Below are 24,925 nucleotides of genomic sequence, written 5' to 3'. Positions count from 1 at the left end.
TAATATCAATAGGGATGTCGAAATATTCAATCAATTCTCGTCCCCGCCTGCCATGTGCTTCAAAACTGCATACGTATCTCGTGATATCAAGGTTGTGCAACCAGTACACAACAAGGAGTTACGAGTCCCATTTATTCCGGCGCCATTTTGGGCGAGGACGGGCAGGTCCAGGATATAGTCAAAATGTCTCTACCAACCATCGACTATGATGATGTTCATATGCTGTATTTATTAGAGTAACACTCATCTGCCCACATGAAATTAATTTACCACAATCTAAACATGTCATTTTAATCTTTCCAAAGTTCTTCTAAATATTTGGGACCGTTTCCCTTGCCTCTGAAGCTCTCAGTGCCACTTCTTTAATGAATGTACTAGCAGGTCAGGGGTTCTCCTCCAAATCTCTCTTTTATGCAGCACTATAATTAATTGGTGCCACCTCTCCATATGACGATGCATGGTATAGTTACCACAACTATATATTTTTTCGGTTCCTCTGGAGAGTTCATCGTGGCAGATGAAGCGTGTAACATACCGGGCATTTACCTTTTTTTGCATGTACAGGAAAGGAAAAAAAAATCGAGCGTTCGAGTTCTTAGGTGTCCCAGGGCCATTTTAGTGGACCAGGCCCAAATCCAAAGAACAGCTATCTCACAGGCTAATGGGGCGACCCACGCCGAGTTTCAGCATTGTAGGATGACCACACAAGTACAGCAACTTGCTAGACATCACCTCGGTGCCATCCGGATCTCGGCGCCCCACTGCAGATGAAGTGCCTCTCAACTATGAAACCACCACGGTGACATCCGGATCTTGGCGCGTTGTGCTGCCTTCGGCCTATTCGCACATCGGTCCGCTACTGACGCCATCTCACAGGCTAATGGGGTGACCCACGCCGAGTTTCAGCATTGTAGGATGACCACACCAACTTGCTAGACATCACCTCGGTGCCATCCGAATCTTGGCATCTCAACGCCTAGTGGTATCTTCCATACAGAAAATATTGTTACGCTGCCTTTGGCCCCATTCGCACATCAGTCCGCAACTTAGACATCACCTCGATGCCATCCGGATCTTGGCATCTCAGCGCCTTGTGGTGTCAGTCAGAAAATATTGTTGCGCTGCCTTTGGCCCCATTCGCACATCAGTCCGCTACTGACACCATCTCACAGGCCAATAGGGCGCCCCACGCCGACTTTTACCATTGTACGATGGCCACACCAGTGGCACAACTTGCTAGACATCACCTCGGTGCCATCTGAATCTTGGCATCTCAACGCCTAGTGGTATCTTCCATACAGAAAATCTTGTTACGCTACCTTTGGCCCCATTCGCACATCGGTCCGCAACTTAGACATCACCTCGGTGCCATCCGGATCTTGGCATCTCAGCGCCTTGTGGTGTATTCTCTTCAGAAAATTTTGTTGAGCTGCCTTTGGCCCCATTCGCACATCGGTCCGCAACTTACACATCACCTCGGTGCCATCCGGATCTTGGCATCTCAGCGCCTTGTGGTGTCTTCTACTCCGAAAATATAGTAGAAAATATTGTTGCGCTGCCTTTGGCCCCATTCACACATCAGTCCGCTACTGACACCATCTCACAGGCCAACAGGGCGCCCCACGCCGACTTTTACCATTGTACGATGGCCACACCAGTGCCACAACTTGCTAGACACCACCTCGGTGCCATCCGGATCTTGGCATCTCAGCGCCTTGTGGTGTCTTCTACTCCGGAAATATAGTAGAAAATATTGTTGCGCTGCCTTCGGCCCCATTCACACATCGGTCCGCTACTGACGCCATCTCACAGGCCAACGGGGCGCCCCACGCCGACTTTCAGCATTGTAGGATGGCCACACCAGTGCGGCAACTTACTAGACACCACCTCGGTGCCATCCGGATCTTGGCGCGTTGTGCTGCCTTCGGCCTATTCGCACATCGGTCCGCTACTGACGCAAACTCACAGGCCAACGGGGCGCCCCACGCCGACTTTCAGCATTGTTGGATGGCCACACCAGTGCGGCAACTTACTAGACACCACCTCGGTGCCATCCGGATCTTGGCGCGTTGTGCTGCCTTCGGCCTATTCGCACATCGGTCCGCTACTGACGCAAACTCACAGGCCAACGGGGCGCCCCACGCCGACTTTCAGCATTGTAGGATGGCCACACCAGTGCTGCAACTTGCTGGACACCACCTCGGTGCCATCCGGATCTTGGCGCGTTGTGTTGCCTTCGGCCTATTCGCACATCGGTCCGCTACTGACGCCGCCTCACGTGCCAACGTATTTTCTCCGCATTTTATACCCTATGCCGCATAACAGGTCATGTGACTTGTTTATAAAACTTTTCATTGGTTCATTTTACTTTTGGTTTCCTAATGATGGAAGGCATGATCATGTGACCTAAAAACAACACTTTTCATAGGATGAAAACTTTTTTTTTTTCCCAAATGATGAAAGCCCCACCTTGTTTCTGGATGTTTCAGACTGAAACTGGCGTCAGCATGAGAGCACCACCATCTCGTAGCTCCGTCGTGGTCATTCCGCGAGCAATCATGGCAGCCGCTCCCCACCAGAAGCCTGCAGGAGTCGGAGCCCCCAAAACTTTTGATGAATTCTCAAGGCGGAGGGGACGCTTTCGAGAATGGGGTCCAAGACCTAGCAGACAAGCGTCCGATTTCCAAGGTGTCCCAGGGCCATTTCAGTGGACCAGGCCCAAAAAGGAAAGAGCCTGCCGCCATTTTGAGAGTCCTGTGGCAGCCGCCTATCGCTGCACCGCAAGAGTGGGCGCAACTCAGCTGAATTGCGGCTTTTGACACAGTGGACCAAAAACGGACGGAATGGCAACTGAAACGGTAAAGGGGCGCCCCACTACAACAGATGACACTCCACCTGGAGAGGCCCGTTCACGCCGCCTCCCCCGGGGCGCTCCACGCCGTTATTCGGAGCAGCATTGTAGGATACCAAAACCAGTGCGGCAACTTACTGGACATCACCTTGGTGCCATCGTTCTGCTGCCTTGGAACTATTCGCGCAACAGTTTGCTACTGATGACCCACCCCCCGCGACGCCCCATGCCGTTATTTGCTGGGTGGCAACTTACTAGACATCACTTTCGTGTCATCTAGATTTCGGCGCGTTCTGCTGCCTTGGAACTATTCGCACAACAGTTTGCTACTGATGACCCACCCCCCGCGACGCCCCACGCTGGAAATCTGGACGTTGTGCTGCGTTGGGACTATTCGCACAGCCGACCGCTACTTCGTTGTTTTTCCCTAAAAATGTTTATATGTTATTACTATTTTTGTTTTCTTGTATATATTTATAAATTATTAAAGTTTTATAATCTTACTACTTTGTCGGAGTGCTATATATTTTTAATGTGACACATAATTGTAAAAACTTTGATGTACAAACAGTCATCCCTGGAATCTTCCGCTTCAGGCTCGGTCCCCTCCCCAATCACAATACAGGATGGTTTTCAGATAATAGCAACGCTTCTGCTGTGACGGATCTCATCGAGTGTGGGCCTTGATCTACTATAACTCCTTTGAAGAGGGGTGATTCTTTACAGCTGTGGCCATAAACTACATCTGCAGGGCTAGCTGATAGCCTAGGACCGGCCTGGACAATCGGACACAGAGGAAAAGGAGTGTCAGAGGGTGCGGTAGTGAATAGGGCGAAAGGGAGGTGTCGGGCGGGCACAGGGTGTGATTCTCAGGGAACAGCAGCGCAGATGGGGGAGGTTTATTACCCATGCATAAGACAGAGAGCGGGGGTGACCACTGCCTGGGGGAGATGCTTGCGAGGGTGGGGAGCCATGCTAAGGATCGACAGCGTGCACAGAGTGGGTCTGGTCAAGGCATCTAAAATGGCTGCCGTGCACGACAAAAGTGTGGCATTTGAAAAAAGACAAGATGGCGCAGACAATGTTTTTCAACACTGCCTGATTTCCTTCGAATCGAACGTTAACAGACGTTGGGGCATATTACCAAAGTTAAGCGATATTTATCCCTAACGATGCTTAGCAACGATTTTTTTACCGTCAGAAATTATCGCAGATAAACCTTGCTATTATCAAGGTTTATCGGAAATACGATAAAAAGCGACCGCAATGCATTAATATCGCTGAAAACTCAGCGATATTCATGCATTACCGAGCTAATGCTCTTAGCCATGTTATCCACCTCCCATTGGATAACATGGCTAAGAACTGCTCAGGGCAGGTGGTAGCTTTTGGAGATATTCGCCCTTATCTCGAATATTTCCAAAAGTTGATAATAGGAGATAGCGATGTTAGCGACTGTTTCCAGTCGCTAACATCTTGGCATGCCCACTTTGCATGTCATTAGTGATAAATATCACTCACATGCAAAGTGGGGCCCAAGATGGTCGCTATCTTCTACTAGCCGTCGCTAACTGGTGTTAGCAACAGCTAGGTAATACACATATAATTTTATCTCCGCGAAGCGGAGCGCTGTTACAGATATATATCTTGTTTCTGAACGTTAATTTCTCAAAATGCACTGAAGCACATATATTGAGACCTAGCAAAGGCACATCGGGCTACCAGTCCCTACAATTTTGCCAAGTTTCGTGCAAATCCATTCAGCTGTTCGATCCTACCGAGAGACAAGATGGCGGCCGCTACGGACTGTTTAGAATGTTTACAGACACCGGAGAGCCAATCAGCTTCGCTTCGCAAAGCTCCGTAACGCGAAAAGTACGCGAAGCGGTGCGCTGTTACAGATATATACCTTTTTTTGAACGTTAATTTCTCAAAATCCACTGGAGCACATATATTGAGATCTAGCAAAGGCACATCGGGCTACCAGTCCCTACAATTTTGCCAAGTTTCGTGCAAATCCATTCAGCTGTTCGATTATTATTATGTTTATTTTTTTTTGCCCCGCGGGGCCCTTTTAAAACCTCCACATCAAACCTAGGGGGTGAGCGACAATGTACTATGCCCCCTTATGGTCATTTGCCCCTTCGCTTTGGCCTCCTCTTGTCTCTCGATCCTACCGAGAGACAAGATGGCGGCCGCTACGGACTGTTTGGAATGTTGACAGACGCCGGAGAACCAATCAGCTTCGCTTCACAAAGCTCCGTTGCGCGAAAAGTACGCGTAGCGGAGCGCTGCCCAGTCCGCTGCTACAGATATATATCTTTTTTTGAACATTAATTTCTCAAAATCCACTGAAGCACATATATTGAGACCTACAAAAGGCACATCGGGCTACCAGTCCCTACAATTTTGCCAAGTTTCGTGCAAATCCATTCAGCCGTTCGGGCTAAAAGTGAGGCCAACCGCCCTATGGAAATTAACATGGGAAAAACGCGTTTTGGGACCCCCCTTTTTTCTCGGCCCCCCCTTGACGAACCCCCCCAAAATTTTCAGGGGCTGCTCAGAAACAAAATGTGCCATTTTCCTGAAAATTTCAGCCAATTCCGTCCACAAACGCCAAAGTTATTAGACATAGAATTTTCAAAAAACCCATAGAGAAAAAATCCTAACTATATATACCTACTGGCGACCGCCAGTAGGTAATATATATATATATATATATATATATATATATATATATATATATATATATATATATATATATATATAGTAGCTCCTTGTTGCGCCGAAATCCGGGTCACTCGCAGACGGGTGCCTCTTCGTGGTGACGCACCACGTTACAATGAAATCAAGTCGTTGGAGGAAGAAATTGAGAAAGAAACTAATACAGCAAGAAAGGATGAATTAAGATCGGAAATGAGAAAACGGTTGGAGAGATACGAGTTAAAAATTCGTCACAGAAAGCAAGAGAAATTCGAGAGGGATGAGAGGGATTATTCCCTAGGAAGAATACTGACATTTGCTAAAAAATTCGACGCCCCCAGGAAAGAAATGAATAAGAAAAAAGCCTCCCATGCAGCCACGCCAACAGTAGAGACTTCGGAATCAGAAGTGACCGAAAATGAACTATCCGGTGATGAGGCGGCAGGTACATCGCAAACAAAGACCCCTTTTCATATGGAGTACGATCTAGTCCGAGCGAATTGGCTCAGGGGAGGAAAGAGCAAACCCCCAGAAGCAACCGGAGAACAAGAAGAGGGGGCTGGAAGGGGCCGAGGCAGAGGCAGAGGGAGAGGTCTGGTCAACACCACCCCCAGGATCACGAGGAGCAAAAGGGGCGCGAAATGGTAGACAACTTAACGGTAATAAACTTAACAGAAAGAACTTTGTCACCATTAGAAGAAGAAACGCTGAAATTAGGCTTATCATACTGTCCGAATGAAAGACTTGAGTTTACTCAAACCCGAATTGATCTATTTACTTTTGTGCGAAAAATGAAATTACATAAATATTTCAAATTGAAACCAACTAAAAAAGAGAATAGACAATTAAGAACGAGAGACACAGACATCCTTACAACCGATGACATCTCAACCTGGGAAATTTTAGAGGAGTTGAGAATTGAAGAAAACCTTAATGAAGAGGAGTCGGTTTCACAGATAACTCGAAAGATAGGTGTTGAACAAGAAGCACCAACAACACAATTCAAACCTTCGTCATCATTTGTACCAATGATGCCCTACGACGCAATCGACGCTTTTTCGGAAGCTGTGATAAAGGACTTGATTAAATTCAGGTCACAACAAAATCGACTAAGGAACAAAATACCGAACATGACAAAAGAACAGAGAAATATCCTGAAAGACCTAGACAATGATGAGGACATCATCTGCAAGCCTTCAGACAAGGGAGGAAACATCGTGGTGATGTCCAGAGACCAATATTGTCGTGAAGCCCTCAGACAACTGGAAGATCGATCATCATACGAGAAAACAACTAAACAAATCTATGATGAAAGCATTACAGAATTTCAAACATTGATAAATAAATGGCATAATAACAACATGCTGGATACTGAAGAGTATTTTTTTCTAAAAAATAACAATCCTACTGTGCCCACCTTCTACCAGTTACCAAAAATACATAAAGACAACAAAAATCCACCTGGGAGGCCAATAGTTTCCTCCATAGGAAGTGTTTCTGAAAACATGTCTGTATATATAGACCATTTTCTCTCACAAAGTGTGTTACAACTTCAGTCCTATATTAGAGACACGAAAGACTTTGTAAATAAAATTGGGAATGTGGACTGTAATCCTTCCTGTATATTGATAACAATGGACATTACAAGCTTATATACGAGCATTAACCATCACCAGGGACTGTCAGCCATCAAGTACTTTCTTGATAAGAGATCAATGAAATTTGCACAACATAATCAAATGCTGCTAGAATTTATAGAATATTGTTTATTCAATAATATATTCTTATTCCAAGGGCAATTGTACAGACAAGTCACTGGTACGGCGATGGGAACCTGCTTCGCCCCCAGCTATGCGAATTTATTCGTAGGCTGGTGGGAGGAGCAGGTGACCAGGAGCCCAGGTTTCAAAAAATGGGCTGGGAACCTGAAAGTTTGGTATAGGTACATTGATGACCTTTTTTTAATATGGGAAGGGTCAGTAACTGAGGCAGAAGAGTTTGTGGCTTACTTAAACACTAATGCATTAAATTTGAAATTCACAGCTGACATTAATGCTTCATCAGTGAATTATCTGGATTTGAAAGTAAATTTGAGAGGTACTAAAATAGAAACTGAACTGTTTAGAAAAATAACGGCAGGCAACTCAGTTCTACACGCAGAGAGCAGTCATCCCCCAACTTTGATCAGAAGCATCCCTTACGGAGAGCTTCTGAGAATCAAGAGAAATTGCTCTAAAGATTCTGACTTTGCAAAAGCAGCAGCAGACAGCATCAGTAGGTTCCAAGCTAGAGGTTACAATAAAACTCTTCTAGAAAATACCTTAAAAAGAGTAGAGAAGATACCGAGGGACCAACTACTGAAGGATAAGAACAAGAAAACTGTGCTGCAAACAAAAAATGAAGGAAAATTCAGATTAATCACCACCTTCTCGGATGATTCCAATCATTTAAGAAAAATTTTGAAAAGAAGCTGGCATATCCTAAAAACAGATCAGATCATAGGAAAAGAAATTCCTGTATCCCCTCTTATTACCTTTAGAAAAGGGAGATCTATTAGAGATAAAATTGTACACAGCCATCTTCCTGAGAAAACAGCACCAACAGGGAGAATCAGCGATATGCCAGGATTTTTCCCATGCGGAAAATGCAAAGCCTGCGAAAAGAGCAAGAGGAAAACATCATTTGATATACCTGGGACTAATATGTCAAGAAAAATTTCAAAGTTTCTTACCTGTACCACAACTCATGTTGTGTATTGCCTACAGTGTCCGTGTGGACTAAAATACATAGGGAGCACAGTGAAGAATGTCAAATTACGCATATTAGAGCATCAACGTGCCATCATGAATAAAGATTTTAATTATCCCGTAGCAAAGCACTTTGCCCTCAAGCATAATAGCAACAGAGAACTCCTACAGTACTTTGCGTTAGACCATGTACCAGTAAGCCCAAGAGGTGGAGACAGATTGCGGAGACTGAGAAGGTTGGAGTCCCGTTATATTATAGATCTCCAGACAAAGGCCCCTCTGGGATTGAATAAGAATGAGGAACTAGCTTCTCACTTGGGAAATGCATAACCCCTTGATAATGTAATGAAATATGAATTTGTTGAACATGTCTTTTTAGAAAACCCCGTGAGCATTGCCGATCCACGGCTTGATAGCAACTGTAACATGAATAATGGCAAAATACAAATTGTGTATATATATTGTAAATAATTTTCAGAAATAATCTATTTAATAATTATCCGAAAATGTGGTATGTAAATGCCAAACGGATTATATGCATATAGCCATTTATCATGTTTTTCAATATGTTAAAGGAAACAGTGATATACTGAACAAATGAGTTCCTCACGGGGATTCAAGGAAGTCCTCTTTCTATAGGCATGCTAAAATAATGAAATGCTTTTATTTCCGCTTCCTCCGTGTCAATGGTAGACACTGACGAAGGAAAACCGAAACGCGTTTGTCTGCTGAGTGTTTTCATAAAATAAAGTAGCGTGAACACTTCCCTCATGAGTGCCGTAAATTCTTTCTGACATCAAGAGAGATTTGGAGCTGCTATATATATATATATATATATATATATATATATATATATATATATATATATATATATATATATATATATATATATATATATACATACATACATTCACTTCTCCTTCCCAAACGGTGAAAGAAAAACAAAGGACGCTGCGGGATTCAGAAAGGTAACTTTATGGATTTTGCATGACCGGTTTCAGCGTGTGCTTTCATCAGATGCGACTGTCCACAATGCGTGCTCCCCATCTCACGTTGTTGAAATAGGCTCCTCCTCACAGTTGTGTAGGAGCCTCACCTGCTTTCCATTAGCCGACTGGTGCCAATACAGGAGACTACTAGTCCCACAGTGCAACATGTCGGTGGTCCGGTGCTCAGGGAAGTCGCACGTTGTTTTTAGCCCTTCTGTGTCCCTATCTTCCTGCCACGAGCTTTACCCAATGCACTGATCATGTTCAAAAGTGTTTCAAACCGTTATCTGGGTCCGCAGTGCAAGTGCAGCTTGAAGGCATTAGGTAAACGAGCGTGGCGGGTCACGGAAATAGTCCAATACCTTGGTTACTCTGAAATGATGCCTATGTATCCGTGGCCATCTTTTAGCGGAAGGGTCCTCTGTGCGCTCACAGGCAATGCGCTTTGAATGCATTCACTTCTCCTTCCCAAACGGTGAAAGAAAAACAAAGGACGCTGCGGGATTCAGAAAGGTAACTTTATGGATTTTGCATGACCGGTTTCAGCGTGTGCTTTCATCAGATGCGACTGTCCACAATGCGTGCTCCCCATCTCACGTTGTTGAAATAGGCTCCTCCTCACAGTTGTGTAGGAGCCTCACCTGCTTTCCATTAGCCGACTGGTGCCAATACAGGAGACTACTAGTCCCACAGTGCAACATGTCGGTGGTCCGGTGCTCAGGGAAGTCGCACGTTGTTTTAGCCCTTCTGTGTCCCTATCTTCCTGCCACGAGCTTTACCCAATGCACTGATCATGTTCAAAAGTGTTTCAAACCGTTATCTGGGTCCGCAGTGCAAGTGCAGCTTGAAGGCATTAGGTAAACGAGCGTGGCGGGTCACGGAAATAGTCCAATACCTTGGTTACTCTGAAATGATGCCTATGTATCCGTGGCCATCTTTTAGCGGAAGGGTCCTCTGTGCGCTCACAGGCAATGCGCTTTGAATGCATTCACTTCTCCTTCCCAAACGGTGAAAGAAAAACAAAGGACGCTGCGGGATTCAGAAAGGTAACTTTATGGATTTTGCATGACCGGTTTCAGCGTGTGCTTTCATCAGATGCGACTGTCCACAATGCGTGCTCCCCATCTCACGTTGTTGAAATAGGCTCCTCCTCACAGTTGTGTAGGAGCCTCACCTGCTTTCCATTAGCCGACTGGTGCCAATACAGGAGACTACTAGTCCCACAGTGCAACATGTCGGTGGTCCGGTGCTCAGGGAAGTCGCACGTTGTTTTTAGCCCTTCTGTGTCCCTATCTTCCTGCCACGAGCTTTACCCAATGCACTGATCATGTTCAAAAGTGTTTCAAACCGTTATCTGGGTCCGCAGTGCAAGTGCAGCTTGAAGGCATTAGGTAAACGAGCGTGGCGTGTCACGGAAATAGTCCAATACCTTGGTTACTCTGAAATGATGCCTATGTATCCGTGGCCATCTTTTAGCGGAAGGGTCCTCTGTGCGCACACAGGCAATGCGCTTTGAATGCATTCACTTCTCCTTCCCAAACGGTGAAAGAAAAACAAAGGACGCTGCGGGATTCAGAAAGGTAACTTTATGGATTTTGCATGACCGGTTTCAGCGTGTGCTTTCATCAGATGCGACTGTCCACAATGCGTGCTCCCCATCTCACGTTGTTGAAATAGGCTCCTCCTCACAGTTGTGTAGGAGCCTCACCTGCTTTCCATTAGCCGACTGGTGCCAATACAGGAGACTACTAGTCCCACAGTGCAACATGTCGGTGGTCCGGTGCTCAGGGAAGTCGCACGTTGTTTATATATATATCTCGAGACCGCACAGTCATGGGGAGTCTCCGCACTCAAGGTGGAATCTCCACAGTGAGATTCACAAAGGGCATCCCCACTCGTGGCAGAGACTGCGCAGTCTTGGTGGAGGTCTCGCAGTCATAGGGTGTCTCCGCACTCAGGGTAGTATCTCCACAGTGAGATTCACAAAGGGCCTACGCACTCGTGGCGGAGACCGCGCAGTCACGTGGGTGTCTCCACACTCGTGGTGGAGACCTTGCAGTCATGGGGGAGTGTCCGTGCTCGTGGTGGAGGTCACGCAGTCATGGGGGAGTCTCCGCCCTCAGGGTGGAATCTCCACAGTGAGATTCACAAAGGGCCTCCGCACTCGAGGGGGAGACCGCGCATTTATGGGGGAGTCTCCGCAGTCGTGGTGGAGGCCGTGCAGTCTTGGGGGAGTCTCCGCACTCGGTCGTAATATCCGTACTGAGAATTCTCATTGTGGAAAACTCCCCTCACGACTGAGGGGTCACTGCCAGAAGTGCAGAGGTCCCTTATGAATCAGGCCCAAGTGTGTACATTTGTCCAGTAATGCTGCAATACTTTACTGAAAAGTATTAATGGACAAATAAGTATTTCGATTGCATTTGCAAACCAATTTATTATTTAAAAATCATTATGCCACATATAAAGGTATAGTAGATACATGCACATTTTAATGGCTGTCTCTCTGGAGCACAGAAGATTCAGAATACTGTAATTGAAGGAAGACGGGTGTGATTGGAAATAAAAGTTCCTGTAAAACCAGAGTCCCTCTGCCTTGAAGTGTTCAGCCTGGGAGTAAGTGGTAGGGCCCTTCACAGGTGTGCAGTCCTATTGAAGTGTACTATTCAGGAACATTGATAGGCGGTCCCAGTAGGAAGCATCCCCAATGTGAGAGGGAAGGCTGGGACCCTAACTGCGCATGACCCAGGTCTTGTGGGATAGCGAAAGAAGGAATAAGAGATGATTAGCCCTGACTGATGGCCCATTAGAACCCTATCTTTTTTAATGGCTGACTTTGCTAACTGCTCCCATTGTTCCTGACTGCAGGTACATTGAAAGATTCCGCCACGGACGCCCTTCTCGCCGCGAGGAGCGCTCCGCACCAGTACCAGCGGAGAAGCCTTTCTGGTGGCTACACTCTTCTCCCACAAAGACCTTCAGCCCTGGAGACGAGTGGTCGGCTGATAGACGAAGTGACTTTGGTAACCTATTATGCTACATAAATCCATTTAGCTATATAATACCCAACAAGCACCTAGGTTTGTGTCTGTAGTTTCTCTGCTGTAGACTTCCTGCATCCAGTTCTGGGGCTCTACCTGTGTTTCTGAGACTTGTGGTCCCTGCCTGCTCCCCCTATCTGAATTATTGACATATCATAGTTCCTTTCAGACACTTCTATGTGCGACCTATCTGAGATTATTGAAACCCCTTCCTCGACTGCTATTCTCTGTTGCCTGCAGGTCATTCTGCCTCTACCTGTGCTAGTTACTTGAAGGATGGCTCTTCTTGCTGTCCCTACTTTATTAATACGTAAGCCTGCCTGATTTTTAAGAGTTGCCATGTCTGTCTTTTGGTGTCTGTCAATCAAAAAGTTTTTTTTCTTCTTTTTTTAAACAGAATATGATGTTTCTAATGTGATTGGAAAATCTGGGAGAACTCCTTACCAGAACACAAGTCAGCTCTGTGGCAAAGGTCTCTCTCACAAGGTCAGTACTTTGCTCCTGACCCATCCTTACTGGCGTGCTCTCCTGCTGACTAGGGCCCTTCATTGCTCCATGGGTAGAGATGCAACGAGCATGTGGTGCTTTCTGTTGGTGAGTGCAGCATTGCTCTCTCCCAGTTGCTGTCTGGCGGTGAGCATGCGGCTCTCATGTCTGTGGTGGTGAGCACAGGGGCTGCTTTGCGGCAGTGGGCATGGGGCTACAGAAGTGGGTTGTTGTACTAACTGCTGCTCAATGGCAGGCAGAGGCTGGTCATGTTAGCTGCTTTTAGTTGCCCTGAGACTGGAAGAATCAGGTCCTTGCTCACTGGGCCAGGAGGGTCGGATCTATGCACGTTGGTGGGTTTTGATGTTCTGATATGTGCCATGATGCTGAGACGCTAATTCATGTGTGGATTCTTATTCGTGCATGTTGTGTTATGCTATTTAACATTTTTGAACCGGATGATCATTCATCACAGGAAGTGACTTATTTGTGGCAGTGATCGTGTGACTGCTTCTTGGCAGGGAGCGCGTGGGTGCTCTGTAGCTGTGAAAGAGTTGGTATTTGTGGTAATGCATCGATAGTTTCTTTGGCAGTGAACATGTGACCACATTTATTTTTCATTAAAATAAAATCTTTTTATGCATTTGCCTTTACTAGATTTCACCAACCTCTCCTATTTCGAATCTTGGTAATGCAAGCATTGTCCCGCCTCTCACAAGTGAACAACCATGTTGACCAGGTAGAAATTGCTTCTCTGTAACAAGCAGATTAAAACAAACCAAAGTGTAGCATGAATAAAGACGCCTGTAATATCGCTGCCAGCTCCTCAGCTCAAAATTGTTCCTGCTCATGTATCCAAGGTGGAACCATGGATCCCTCTTCAATCTCTTAGGCCATTAGTTGGAGTTTAGTGTATTTTAGGGCGGAATGCTGGAGAGCCATAACTCCAGTTTCCAGTAAGTATTCCCACATCTAAATCTGCCAAATTACAAGTTTTCTTCCCAGAATATTAAAGGCCACACGGACCTGGAGATACTGGCTCACTGAGCATGTGATCGTTCCCTGTTTCCAGATAGAAAACCACTTGTATTTACCACCTGCTCTATGCAGATAAGTGTCTGGAAGAGGGATGCTGCAGTGAGGGGCTCAAGTTCAGGGTCATCCTCTCTGGGGGGGAGGTGGGGGGAGAGTTTTCTTACCCCCAAACACCTAAGACGGCTATAGAGGTTGGGCAGGGTTGTCTGGGTTAATTCAGCTGCCCTCAGCCCCTCCATAGTCTGGCCGCAAGGCTGCTTTGTGGCAGTGGTGGATGGCTGCTTTGTGGCAGTGAGCGGGTGGCTGCTTTGTCAGTGAGCGGGTGGCTGCATTCTTGACAATGAGCGGGTGACTTATTTGTGACAGTGAGCGGGTGACTTATTTGTGTTGGTGAGCGGGTGGTTGCTTTGTGTTGGTGAGCGGGTGGTTGCTTTGTGTTGGTGAGCTGGTGGTTGCTTTGTGGCGGTCAGCGGGTGGCTGCTTTGTGGCGGTGACGGGGTGGCTGCTTTGTGGCGGTGAACGGGTGGCCGCTTTGGGGCGGTGAGCGGGTGGCTTCTTTGGGGAGGTGAGCGGGTGGCTTCTTTGTGGCGGTGAGTGGGTGGCTTCTTTGTGGCGGTGAGCGTGTGGCTTCTTTGTGGCGGTGAGCGGGTGGCTTCTTTGTGGCGGTGAGCGGGTGGCTGTTTTGTGGAGGTGAGTGTGTAGCTGCTTTGTGGCCGTGAGCGGGTGGCTGCTTTGGGGCAGTGAGCGGGTGGCTTCTTTGTGATGGTGAGCGGGTGACTTATTTGTGACGGTGAGCGGGTGGCTGCATTTTTGGCTGTCAGTGGGTTGATTTATTTGTGAAGGTAAGCGGGTGACTTATTTGTGACGGTGAGCGGGTGACTTATTTGTGACGGTGAGCGGGTGACTTATTTGTGACGGTGACTTATTTGTGACGGTGAGCGGGTGACTTATTTGTGACGGTGAGCGGGTAGCTGCTTTGTGCCGGTGAGCGGGTGGCTTCTTTGTGCCAGTGAGTGGGTGGCTGCTTTGTGGTAGTGGTGTGTATGTGGCGATGTGCGGACATTTCACCTCGGGACAAACACAGATACATTCTCGACTCTAGTGTTTGCTGTTTCTGTTTTTCAGGTGGGTCACCTTGTGCCTCCGCTCCCCTCTATCCACTGGCATTTCGGCACCTTCAACTGCATCACTGTTTAATTGGGTGATGCAGTGAAGGTGGAGGAATGTACGGCGGCAAAAAACCACAGCACAAAGTCCACATACCAGCGTGTGGTCTCTGTGTACCTGCAAAGAGAAGCTGTTTTTTAGCTGTGAGCATATGGGTGCTTTGTAGCTGTTAGCACATTGCTGTTTGAGGACTGTGTGAGTGGGACTGCATGATGCCACAAGAGGTGACATTGCATTGCAGCACTGAGGGTGCATTTCCCTTGTGGTATTGAGCATGGCACTGCTCCGTGGCTGTGAGCCTGTGGCTACTGTTGGTGTGTGTTGATTGTGCTAGTTTAGTTGCCTTGGGACAGACAGATGCATGTTCGTTCACCCTGGGGGGCCCCAGAGCTCCTGCACTGTGGCAGCTTTGGCGGTTTTGCCCCTTAGATGCTGGTTCTATATGTTGGTGCTGGTTCCTGCATGTTCTGTTACGTTTTAAGTTTGGCTGTTTTACCAGGGGTGAGTGGAGAATATGAATCTCTATCCTAACGAAAAGGATGTATCCCCCCTTGTTTCAGGCCACAGGTGGGAGGAAGATAGTTTCTCATGGAGCATTTGACAAGGTCTGAACCTCAAACACTTGGGTGCCAACTCTCAGCTTTAAGAATCTATGAAGCTAAAGCAGAAAGTCTGCCATTGAATTGTAATGTGCAAAGTGGGGAAACACAAAACTGATATGAAAGAGAAGCTGGACTGTGTTGTGTGTTTCTTGTTGTAAATGCACTGTGTTTAAACTGCAGCTGAGCTAGGATTGGAGTTATGGGAGGCCTTCTAGATGAACCGTTTAGTAATCGAGCAGCAACATCTTGAAGATGGTCCAGAGGTTACCAAGGAAACACAATTCATTATTTTCCAATAGCCTAAGCATGCAGAGACTGTTGCCCAATATGTCCCTTAATCCTAGAGTTCAGATGAGGGAGGCGCCTGGACTCTGAGTTGGTGGAAGCAGGATTTAGACATTGCCTCAATTTCTGGAAAGAAAGACCGATCCTGCTGAAAGTAAATTCCTTCAAGAATGGGGCAAATTGTTGGACCTCCAGAGGTGCTTGTTCCCTCTGAAGACAACCAGATGCACTTCATCGCTGTTTTATTTTAACACAATAGATGACATCCACGTATAAACTGTTTGAAGACTCGCTGACGCTTACCATGTATGACGCATCGCATCAGATCGGGACGCAAGGAATGATGTGGTCTCTGCGCTCATATAAAATTAAACCGTGTTTTAGCCCCTACAGGGTTCAGAAAGCACAAGGTTGATGGACTCACCAGGACCCAATGAGAGGTTCTTTTTTAATTTATTTATGAAGAAAACGAGGGTTGGCTTTTGTTGAGTTCCCTGGGAACTATTCTGCATTACAATGACGCACTGCAATGAAGAATAAGGATGTGCATTAATATGATGAATTTTTGCAAAATCCTCTCCTGATGGCTGTTTGGGGTGGATCCAGAATTCCGGCTTTTTTTTACTAAAGCTGTTTGATGGGACTGGACCTTTTGACTGGTGGACTAAGGGGTACTCTTTCTTCACAAAGATCGAGCTACTGTTGCCTGCCAGCGAGACTCGCCAAGCAGACTCTTAAAATAGGTTGGGATATGCTAGCATTTCCCTATCTTACTGTTCTGTGATACATCTGCAGCTTGATCACGTGTAGCTGGTGGCAGTCCTGTTGGTTGAAGTACCTGGAACAGATAGGCCTACATAGTCTGGTCTTCTTTCCACATTGATTAAAGATAAGAGGGAGCAATCAATATAAAGGCAGCGATGGAACCTAGGAAACCTGCACACATAGGCCTCAAACAATCCAAAGTCATTGCAGGCCCACCCGCAGTGAAGGATGAGTCTTCATCTCCCCCTAAGTCTACAAGATGCAACAACTCCTGTTACAGCTTATACTTTGAGCAGACATGGCCTTGCCAACAGGTGCTTGTGTCTGTTGTCACTGGGGTCACCACCCTCTGGTCATAAGCACTGTATGGCTCCTGGCACAGGGACCACCATTCATTTCCAAGATACCAGCCTTTCCTATCTGGCTGACTCTGGGCACCAGCCAACTCAGTCAGTTTCCTGCTGGCCGAGCAATGATACTGATGAAAAAGGAAACGGCGTATACCACAGGAAAGCAAGCATCGCCTACCAGGTCTGCCACTTACAGAGGGTCTTCAATGCACCGGTCTGTGAATGGTATTGTGCGAAGATTGTCTTTTCGGGGCGCTTTCTGGTTCTTCATTACTTTGAATCCATCTGGAAGATGCAGGACTTTAAAACAGACAGTGGGAATTCTTAGGCGGTGAGATGGGAATAAAGAGGGGTAATCGAAGAAGGGTATTTAGAATATAATTCACTCCGGTATTACTTACTATGCATCAGGTTCAATACCAACAGTCGCCTCAGCATTCTTTCTTCCACTACTTGGTAAACTCTGTACCACCTCCCCTTTAGAGGTCTGGGAAGAGGGTAGGGTTGCTGCTCCTAGGTCAGCAGAGCAGTCCAAGATCCTTTACACAAGTCAAGATAATGGTGTATAAATGGATCTAGCAATGCGTAAAAACTGGTTTAGAATATCTCCAGGTTTGTCATTTTATTCCAAGCGCAGGAATCTTGGGAAGGATCCTTTCATGTAGAAGGAAACATGACTTCCCTATAACAGTTCTCCAGAATGGGTATTTCTTTTGAAATTAATATGCTTTTCGCTTTCCAGTGAAAATGAATATCAACCATCTAAGTCTACAAAATCAAATCTGTGGAGACTCGCTTGTTGTTGCGCATTGTGGGTGACTATCCATTCTCCACTTTCCTCTTTGAGCCCGTTTGTTGTTTTTGGTCGGACTGCTTTAATACATTTCTACACTGTAAATGATGTAGTCACATTTCTGGCACATTTTATGAAAGGATTATTTCAAAATGTTCTGAGATGCTCCCTGATCATGGTTAATGCTTCTATTCGGTTAGCTTTGTGGGGATGCCTGTGCTGAGGAATGGTTGATTCAGGTAATACATGTTCCCTTCATTCTCAAAGGTCAGTGAGAGCCGTGAGCCCCTACCATTGAGGTGGATCCATAGTTTGCCTCGTTGGTGCCTCTGCCAAGAGTTTAGTCAAGGGTTGATGGGTGGGTGGAGGGGTTTAAAGAAATCGTTTTACAAGTGCCCTAAAAAGAGAGCGTATCATGCCCCTGCCAGCACCTGGTGATGCTGCTCGGGGCAGGGGGCGATCTGCCAATGATTGCAGCTGGTTTGTTGTGCTCCTGAATGAGCTTGTGTTCTGTTTTTAGGGCGGGAGTGCTGGCACATCACCTCTGTTTGCACCTGATCAGGAAACACTGCGGCTTCAGGAGAGAGCTGCCAGGCTCCTGCAGAGAAGGTAACTGGCGCCTGTTTTATTCTGGAGTTGATGATTGGCCCGGGTATACAGTGACACTGATGGTGCCTGCTGCCGCTGGGCACTTCACTGCACACACGTGGGATCCTGCATGGCTTTCTTTACTATACCAAGCGTGGTTACGCCTCACTCGGCTCAGTGGCCCCGGTTTCCTTCACAGGGGTCCCTGCCAGCCTTCCAGAGAGCAGCACCCCACCCCTCTGCTCTTGGGTCCCACGGAGACTCTTCCCACATAGGCCCCAGTTATGAGTTGCACAGTAGTGGGGGTGAGTTTACCGTTTCTGCTGTAAAATCGCCCAAATCCCGTGCTATAATGAGGAATTGCCACTTGTGGCTGAACAGGTGGTAAGTGTATGTGCATAGGGCCCGTGCCTAGGAGGTGGGGGGCATGGGGGATCAAGAAAGGGCTGATAGAGTATGAGCTTGTTTTCCTGTTAGCAAAAGAAAGCGGCATGAGCTGTTTTTCAATCAAAAAAATCGTGGCAGGTTCATAAGCACACACTAAATCCTGGCTGCAGAAAAACCTAAACAGTGATAAAGAGAAGTGTCATGAACGCATGCAAGGGCCCTTTAGGTGGTGCCGAGACGGCGCAAAGCTCCCTGTAGATGGTTAGCACTGAGATCGGTTATTCACTGCAGTCTGAACCAGCAAGGGCTAAACTTAACAGGTACCCGTATTACCATCACCCCATCTGATGATGTGCTGTGGTGGGGCCTGATTCACAGAACTAACTTAAGACAAAATCCTAAACTTACTACCTTTTGAGTTAAGTAAGTAAGTTGAGTAAGTTAGGACTCCTAACTTTACTACTCCTAAACTGAGAAAAATCCTAACTTTAAAACTTTCGGTTTTCACAAAAAGGATTTAGGAGTCCTAAAGTTAGGACTCCTAACTTCTGTGAATACCGAAATGAGTAAGTGCCTTCTGTGAATACCAAAATGGTAGTAAGTTTAGGATTGTGTCTTAAGTTAGTTCAGTGAATCGGGCCTGTGGTATTTTCCTCCAAAACCCTCCATTGATGCTGCCACTTCCATGGGGTGTCACAGGCGCTGCTTCATCATATAAATAGGTTTATACTTCAACGGCAAAGACTATTGCATCATCAAAATTGTATTCCATATCATAATGGGTTTTTTCTGCACGCGGTAGAAAGTTTATTCCACGCCTACAAATCCCTGCCCGGTAACGTGCGCTATTCTGATGTGGTCCTTAGTAGGAAGCACTGCCATGAGCCTTTCATACCAGCCCCTCCTTGTGGCTTCTACCGCATTCGTTTTTGTGCCCCAGGAATAGCAGCTGCTCAAAAGCGATGAGAAATGGGAGGCTGTATGTAACCTGTCTGAAGCTAGCCAGGATCATTGGCTGCATTGGTGACACCAGGGGACTTCTGCCGCCGTGACCCCCAGTCCAGGGGCTATGAATATTTCATGGTCATAAAAAGGGTTTGTATATGCCTAGTCATGTTTCCCCACCCACAGTGGTTGGAACCTGCCAAATGTCCACTGGGGCTTTTTATCAGTTTCCACCAACACTCTGGGACTAACAAGTCCCATCAACCAAAGAGAATGAAAGTGTACACGGTATTGGCAACTCTTCGTGATTTGACAAGCTCTGAGTTGCATTTTATTATTTGTGTTTATCTTGCCAGTCACATACAATGTCTTACTAGCTGAAAGGTAGTAATTTACTTCATTGATTGGCTCAGAGCTTGAAGCTTTTTTGAGGAATCCATAGTCTGGCATAAGACTAGCATTTGTTTGGTCGTTACTGGTGTTTAAGTGATTGCAGCTTTATGATTAATCAAGGTAGCATGTACTACTTTAATTAGTGGCACAACGGGCTGCTTTTCAAAAGAACACTTCCACAATTTGAAGTATGCATTTGTAATATAATTGTTGGAACTTTTGCCATTTTAAGACCATTTTCCTGTTGCATCAAAACTGTTTGGGCTGGATACATCACAATGCTCAATTATAGTTTATTCAATGTTCATGAGCTTTCCTCTATGATCCAGACTTATAAAATATTCAGTCATTGTACTTTCCTGTGGTCCAGCGTTCAGTACTCTGTTTTCATTGTCAGAAGCACTGACCTTCGAAGTCAACAGGGTTTGTGCTAACCTGTTTGTGTACTAACATGGTGTTTTGTTGTTATCCTTTTAAGTGAGTCTTCCCTCAGTAGTACCGCCCCTGTAAGTTCAGAGGGTCTAGGATCATCTCCTCTTTCTGGTACCACCCAGTCGGATGAGGAAGCCACCAGAAAACCGTTGCTTCGCTCCGTGGCAGACTTCTCAGCAGGTAAGAAGCAGAATATGACCAAAGGCTACAAGCATAGGAAACAATTCCCTTCCTTGTTAGACAATTCTGCAGGAAGAAGTAAGAATTCTCAGCTAATATACCTTCTCCACCATAGGAAATAGGATTTCCTCATGCTCTATTGACACAATTTCCAAATACAGAAATCTCTTTCCTGATATTTCACCTCCACACGAACTAAGATTTCCTCACCCTGCATAGACACCTCCTCAGGAGATACAATTCCCTTGGGTGTATTTCATACTATCCCCCACACATGAAGAAGTGGAATTCCCTCACGTTGTCTCTCCACCTACTCAGAAGAAGCATCATTTCCCCACCTCCTTTAGAAACCTCCACAATCTGAAGTAGGATTCTCTCATTTTGTATATACAAACCTGCCCAACCATAGATCTACCACCAACGAACCCACCCACCCCAGCTGGAAAAACATCACAGAAGAGAACTGGGTTTCCGCTCTCTCTGCACTGGCCCGAGCACCTCAGCAACTTGCCGAAAGCCATCAAGAACTTTAACAGCTGGATCACGGCATGCGCAGACACCCTGGTCACATCAAGCACGACCAACAGGCAAGAGGCCAACCACAGGCCAGCTGGTACACAGAGGAACTTATTCTGATGAAACGCCACTGAAAGCAACTGGAGCGGAGATTGAGAACAAGTCAAGACACCATGAATTAAGACTTCTTCAAATCCGCCCTAAAACGCTACCAACAGCAGATACGGAACCTCAAGCGCACAGCTCCCACAGACTGCATTGACACTGGCACCAACAGCAACAAGGAAATCTTTGCCATCATGAAAGATTTCAACACTTCTCCTGCATTCAAGAAACCAGTAAACCTAGGCCTCACCAACCTCCCCAGCAACCACCAGCACCTCGCTGCCACACAGCCTGGATTCAGACCCAACCACAGTACAGAATCAACACACATTGTCATCACAGACAACATCTGCATGAGCCTGACAGAATAACCATGGCAGTCCTCATCCTCCTGGACCTCTCTGCAGCATTTAACACTGTCTCATACCCCATCCTCACCAAGTGCCTACATGAGATTGGCATTCCTGGACGCCCTCTCCACTGGATCTGTTCCTTCTTAATGTATAGAACACATGCTGTCAGCCTGAAACCTTACTCCTACGTAGCCCACAAATTGTTCTGTAGAGTGTTTCAAGGTCCGGTCGCTAGGCCATACTCTCTTGAACACAAACACGATCCCTCTGGTCAGCTTCATCCACACATACATCAACATCCTCTCCTACGCCAATGTCATGCAACTCGTACTCTCCCACTCAGACAAGGCCACCCAACATGAGAACAAGTTCACTGGATGAAATCTAACTATCTTAAGCTCATCATCAACGAGACAGGAGTACTGATCTTCGGCAAGAACGTTTTGCCATGGGACTCCTAGTGTCTGCCTGAACTTGAACCCACATCAGGAACCTCGGAATCCTCATTGACAATAAACTGGAATTGACCAATCAAGTCAATGCATTCTGCTTCCACACCATGAAGATGCTGAGGAAGATCTATAAATGGTAGAGAAACTGTCTCTCACACCCAAATTCCCAGCAAGTTGGGATACGTGAACACCCTCTTTGCCAGGAGCCCCAAGGAACTCCCCAGAAGACTGCAAACTATCCAGAACTCTGCAGCCACACTCATCCTCAACCGCACACAGAACTTGCATCACACCACACCTCAGGGAGCTCAACTGGCTCCAATACAAAAATGCCCTTATTTCACACTTCTCACACACACATTCAAGGCAATACACAAATTGAGCTTCATCTACCTGAACAGATGCATCTCCTGCCATCAATCACCCAGATACCTCTGCTCCACACGAGTCCTACTCTCACACATCCCACACATGCACAACCAGATCAGAAGGACGGCATTCCTACATTTCTCCTAAAGCTTGGAAAGGCCTCTCACTCCACATCAGAGCCGTTTCCTCTGTTCATGAATTCTGCAAGAAGCTGAAGACCTGACTTTTCAATTAACCAACACCCAATAGTCAAGGCTAGGCGCACAGACCTGCTCAGCGCCAGGATACCCTTGTGTATGATGAAAGTGCGCTGTAAAAATGCAGACACCACTATAGTAAGGAGCTGAAGCCATGTGTATCATACAGATTGTCCAATAGGCAGGAATAGAATTCTGTAAGCCTTGATAAGCCCTTGGCATATTTGAACCCAGATTCTCTGACCAAATTCCTTTTGTATTAGCTAGGATATTCTGCACCTGAATAGATCCTTCTTCATGTAAATACATAATTCACTGATTTTGAGAATAAATTGCTCTACGATTCAGTTTTAGGGCGTACTAATTTGTAGAATGATTTGCAGGTAAGAACCAGATTAAAGGCCTACTGGGGCATGAACATGGATTTCTTGACCTTTTCCTTGACCAATAAATTGAGTTAAACAAGGCAACACACATGTTATAGACCTTGATGTCTCTTGCAGAGAAAGCTCCAGCCCCCACCCCCGTTGTGATGTACCCATAGTGTCAGTTCCTGGGGATGGGATGCTTTTGTGTTCATCTCTTGGTTTCTGGAAATAATTTATTTGTGTTTATTGTTGCAGGTTGTGCTTTTCCTTGTTTTGTTTCAGAAAAGGGGGTGGTGATGAACAGAGTGTCTGAATTAAGCAGACCACTCTTACCCAGTCCAAAGATCAGGGCTTGATCCATCACCGTTATTTAGCTCACTGCCCCATCCCAGCTTAGAACCTGGCTATATGCAAATTAGTCTGTCCCTGGCCCAGTGCATCATGGGAACAGGGCAGACCAAACTACCAAGCCAATTCTTCACCAGAAAGGAGACAAGCTACCGGGGACCGGTTTCTGGCATTTCAGCCTCGTCGGCCCGGCTTGCTTGAATCCTGATGGAGCAGTGAGCAAGGGACTCATGTCTGAGTATACCCTGCCACACCTATAGTGGCCAAAAACGCTTCAGAAAAGGGGGTGGTGATGAACAGAGTGTCTGAATTAAGCAGACCACTCTTACCCAGTCCAAAGATCAGGGCTTGATCCATCACCGTTATTTAGCTCACTGCCCCATCCCAGCTTAGAACCTGGCTATATGCAAATTAGTCTGTCCCTGGCCCAGTGCATCATGGGAACACCATAAGCGTGGAAGGGTATACTCAGATGTGAGTCCCTTGCTCATTGCACCATCAGGATTCAAGCAAGCCGGGCCGACGAGGCTGAAATGCCAGAAACCGGTCCCCGGTAGCTTGTTTCCTTCCCAGTATAAGAATTGGCTTGGTAGTTTGGTTTGCCCTGTTCCCATCATGCACTGGGACAGGAACAGACTAATTTGCATATAGCCAAGTTCTGAGCTGGGATGGTGCAGTGAGCTAAAAAACGGTGATGGATCAAGCCCTGATCTTTGGACTGGGTAAGAGTGGTCTGCTTAATTCAGGCACTCTGTTCATCACCACCCCCTTTTCTGAATCATTTCCTTGTTTTGTGGAATTTTAAAAAGTGTTCTTCATGTGGTGACCTATTGGTGTTGGGTTATCATGTCTGAGGGTTGTAGCCTGGTGTTGGAAATGAAGAGAGTTTGTCTGTATTTCGACGTGCGATTCTACCACCCTTCTTGGTTGGTATTGGAATTTATGTCTCAGTTTCAAAGATTCTTTTTGGTTGGGAGAATGTGATAGAAATGTTTTTCAGTAGCATTGCTACCTTGTTTTCGAGCTGGAACGATTTCTGGATATTTTTCCATTTAGTTTTCTGTTTTTAGTTGGTTTGCATGCTACAACTTTAATTTTGGTGTTACCTTTTTTTTTTTGTCAGGACCAGTTAGTAGCCTCCGATTGCCCATCTCGGTGACACCATACCAGCCTCTGCAGGTGTCTTCACACTGCCGGCCAGAAGAAGACATATTGTACCAGTGGCGTCTTCGCAGAAAGATGGAACAGGCGAGAGATGGCATCCTACCTGTGAGCACCCGAAAGAAGTCCCTCTCGCCGCCAGTTCGCCTATCGAAGCAGGTATGGGAACCCAGCCTGATTAGTTAGCTACTGAGACGAAATTCTGAGAAGTAGGACAGGTGTCAACCACATAAGAATATAGCATATGGCTTGAATGTTATGGGAGCACTTCCTCCTCTTAAGGATTATAGTAGTTGGTCATGCCGACTGATTGATTT

The 24,925-nt window shown here is 46.3% G+C and overlaps 1 protein-coding gene across 7 annotated transcripts in view; it reads left to right on the top strand.

Moving 5' to 3' along the window:
* PROSER3 (proline and serine rich 3) overlaps positions 1 to 24,925 on the top strand; it is a 166,520-nt gene that overhangs the window by 106,373 nt on the left and 35,222 nt on the right. For all 7 annotated transcript variants that reach the window (XM_078655406.1, XM_078655403.1, XM_078655404.1 and 4 more), the window contains 5 exons: positions 12,159 to 12,313; positions 12,729 to 12,817; positions 18,335 to 18,423; positions 20,606 to 20,739; positions 24,571 to 24,767. In XM_078655406.1, the coding sequence (XP_078511532.1) occupies positions 12,159 to 12,313; positions 12,729 to 12,817; positions 18,335 to 18,423; positions 20,606 to 20,739; positions 24,571 to 24,767 (664 nt within the window). The remainder of the gene's footprint in view (positions 1 to 12,158; positions 12,314 to 12,728; positions 12,818 to 18,334; positions 18,424 to 20,605; positions 20,740 to 24,570; positions 24,768 to 24,925) is intronic.

The sequence above is a fragment of the Lissotriton helveticus genome, chromosome 7, assembly GCF_964261635.1.
Source record: "Lissotriton helveticus chromosome 7, aLisHel1.1, whole genome shotgun sequence".
Lineage (NCBI taxonomy): Eukaryota > Metazoa > Chordata > Amphibia > Caudata > Salamandridae > Lissotriton > Lissotriton helveticus.
Note: the sequence above shows the minus strand (reverse complement) of the source record. Positions and strands in the feature narration are given on the sequence as shown.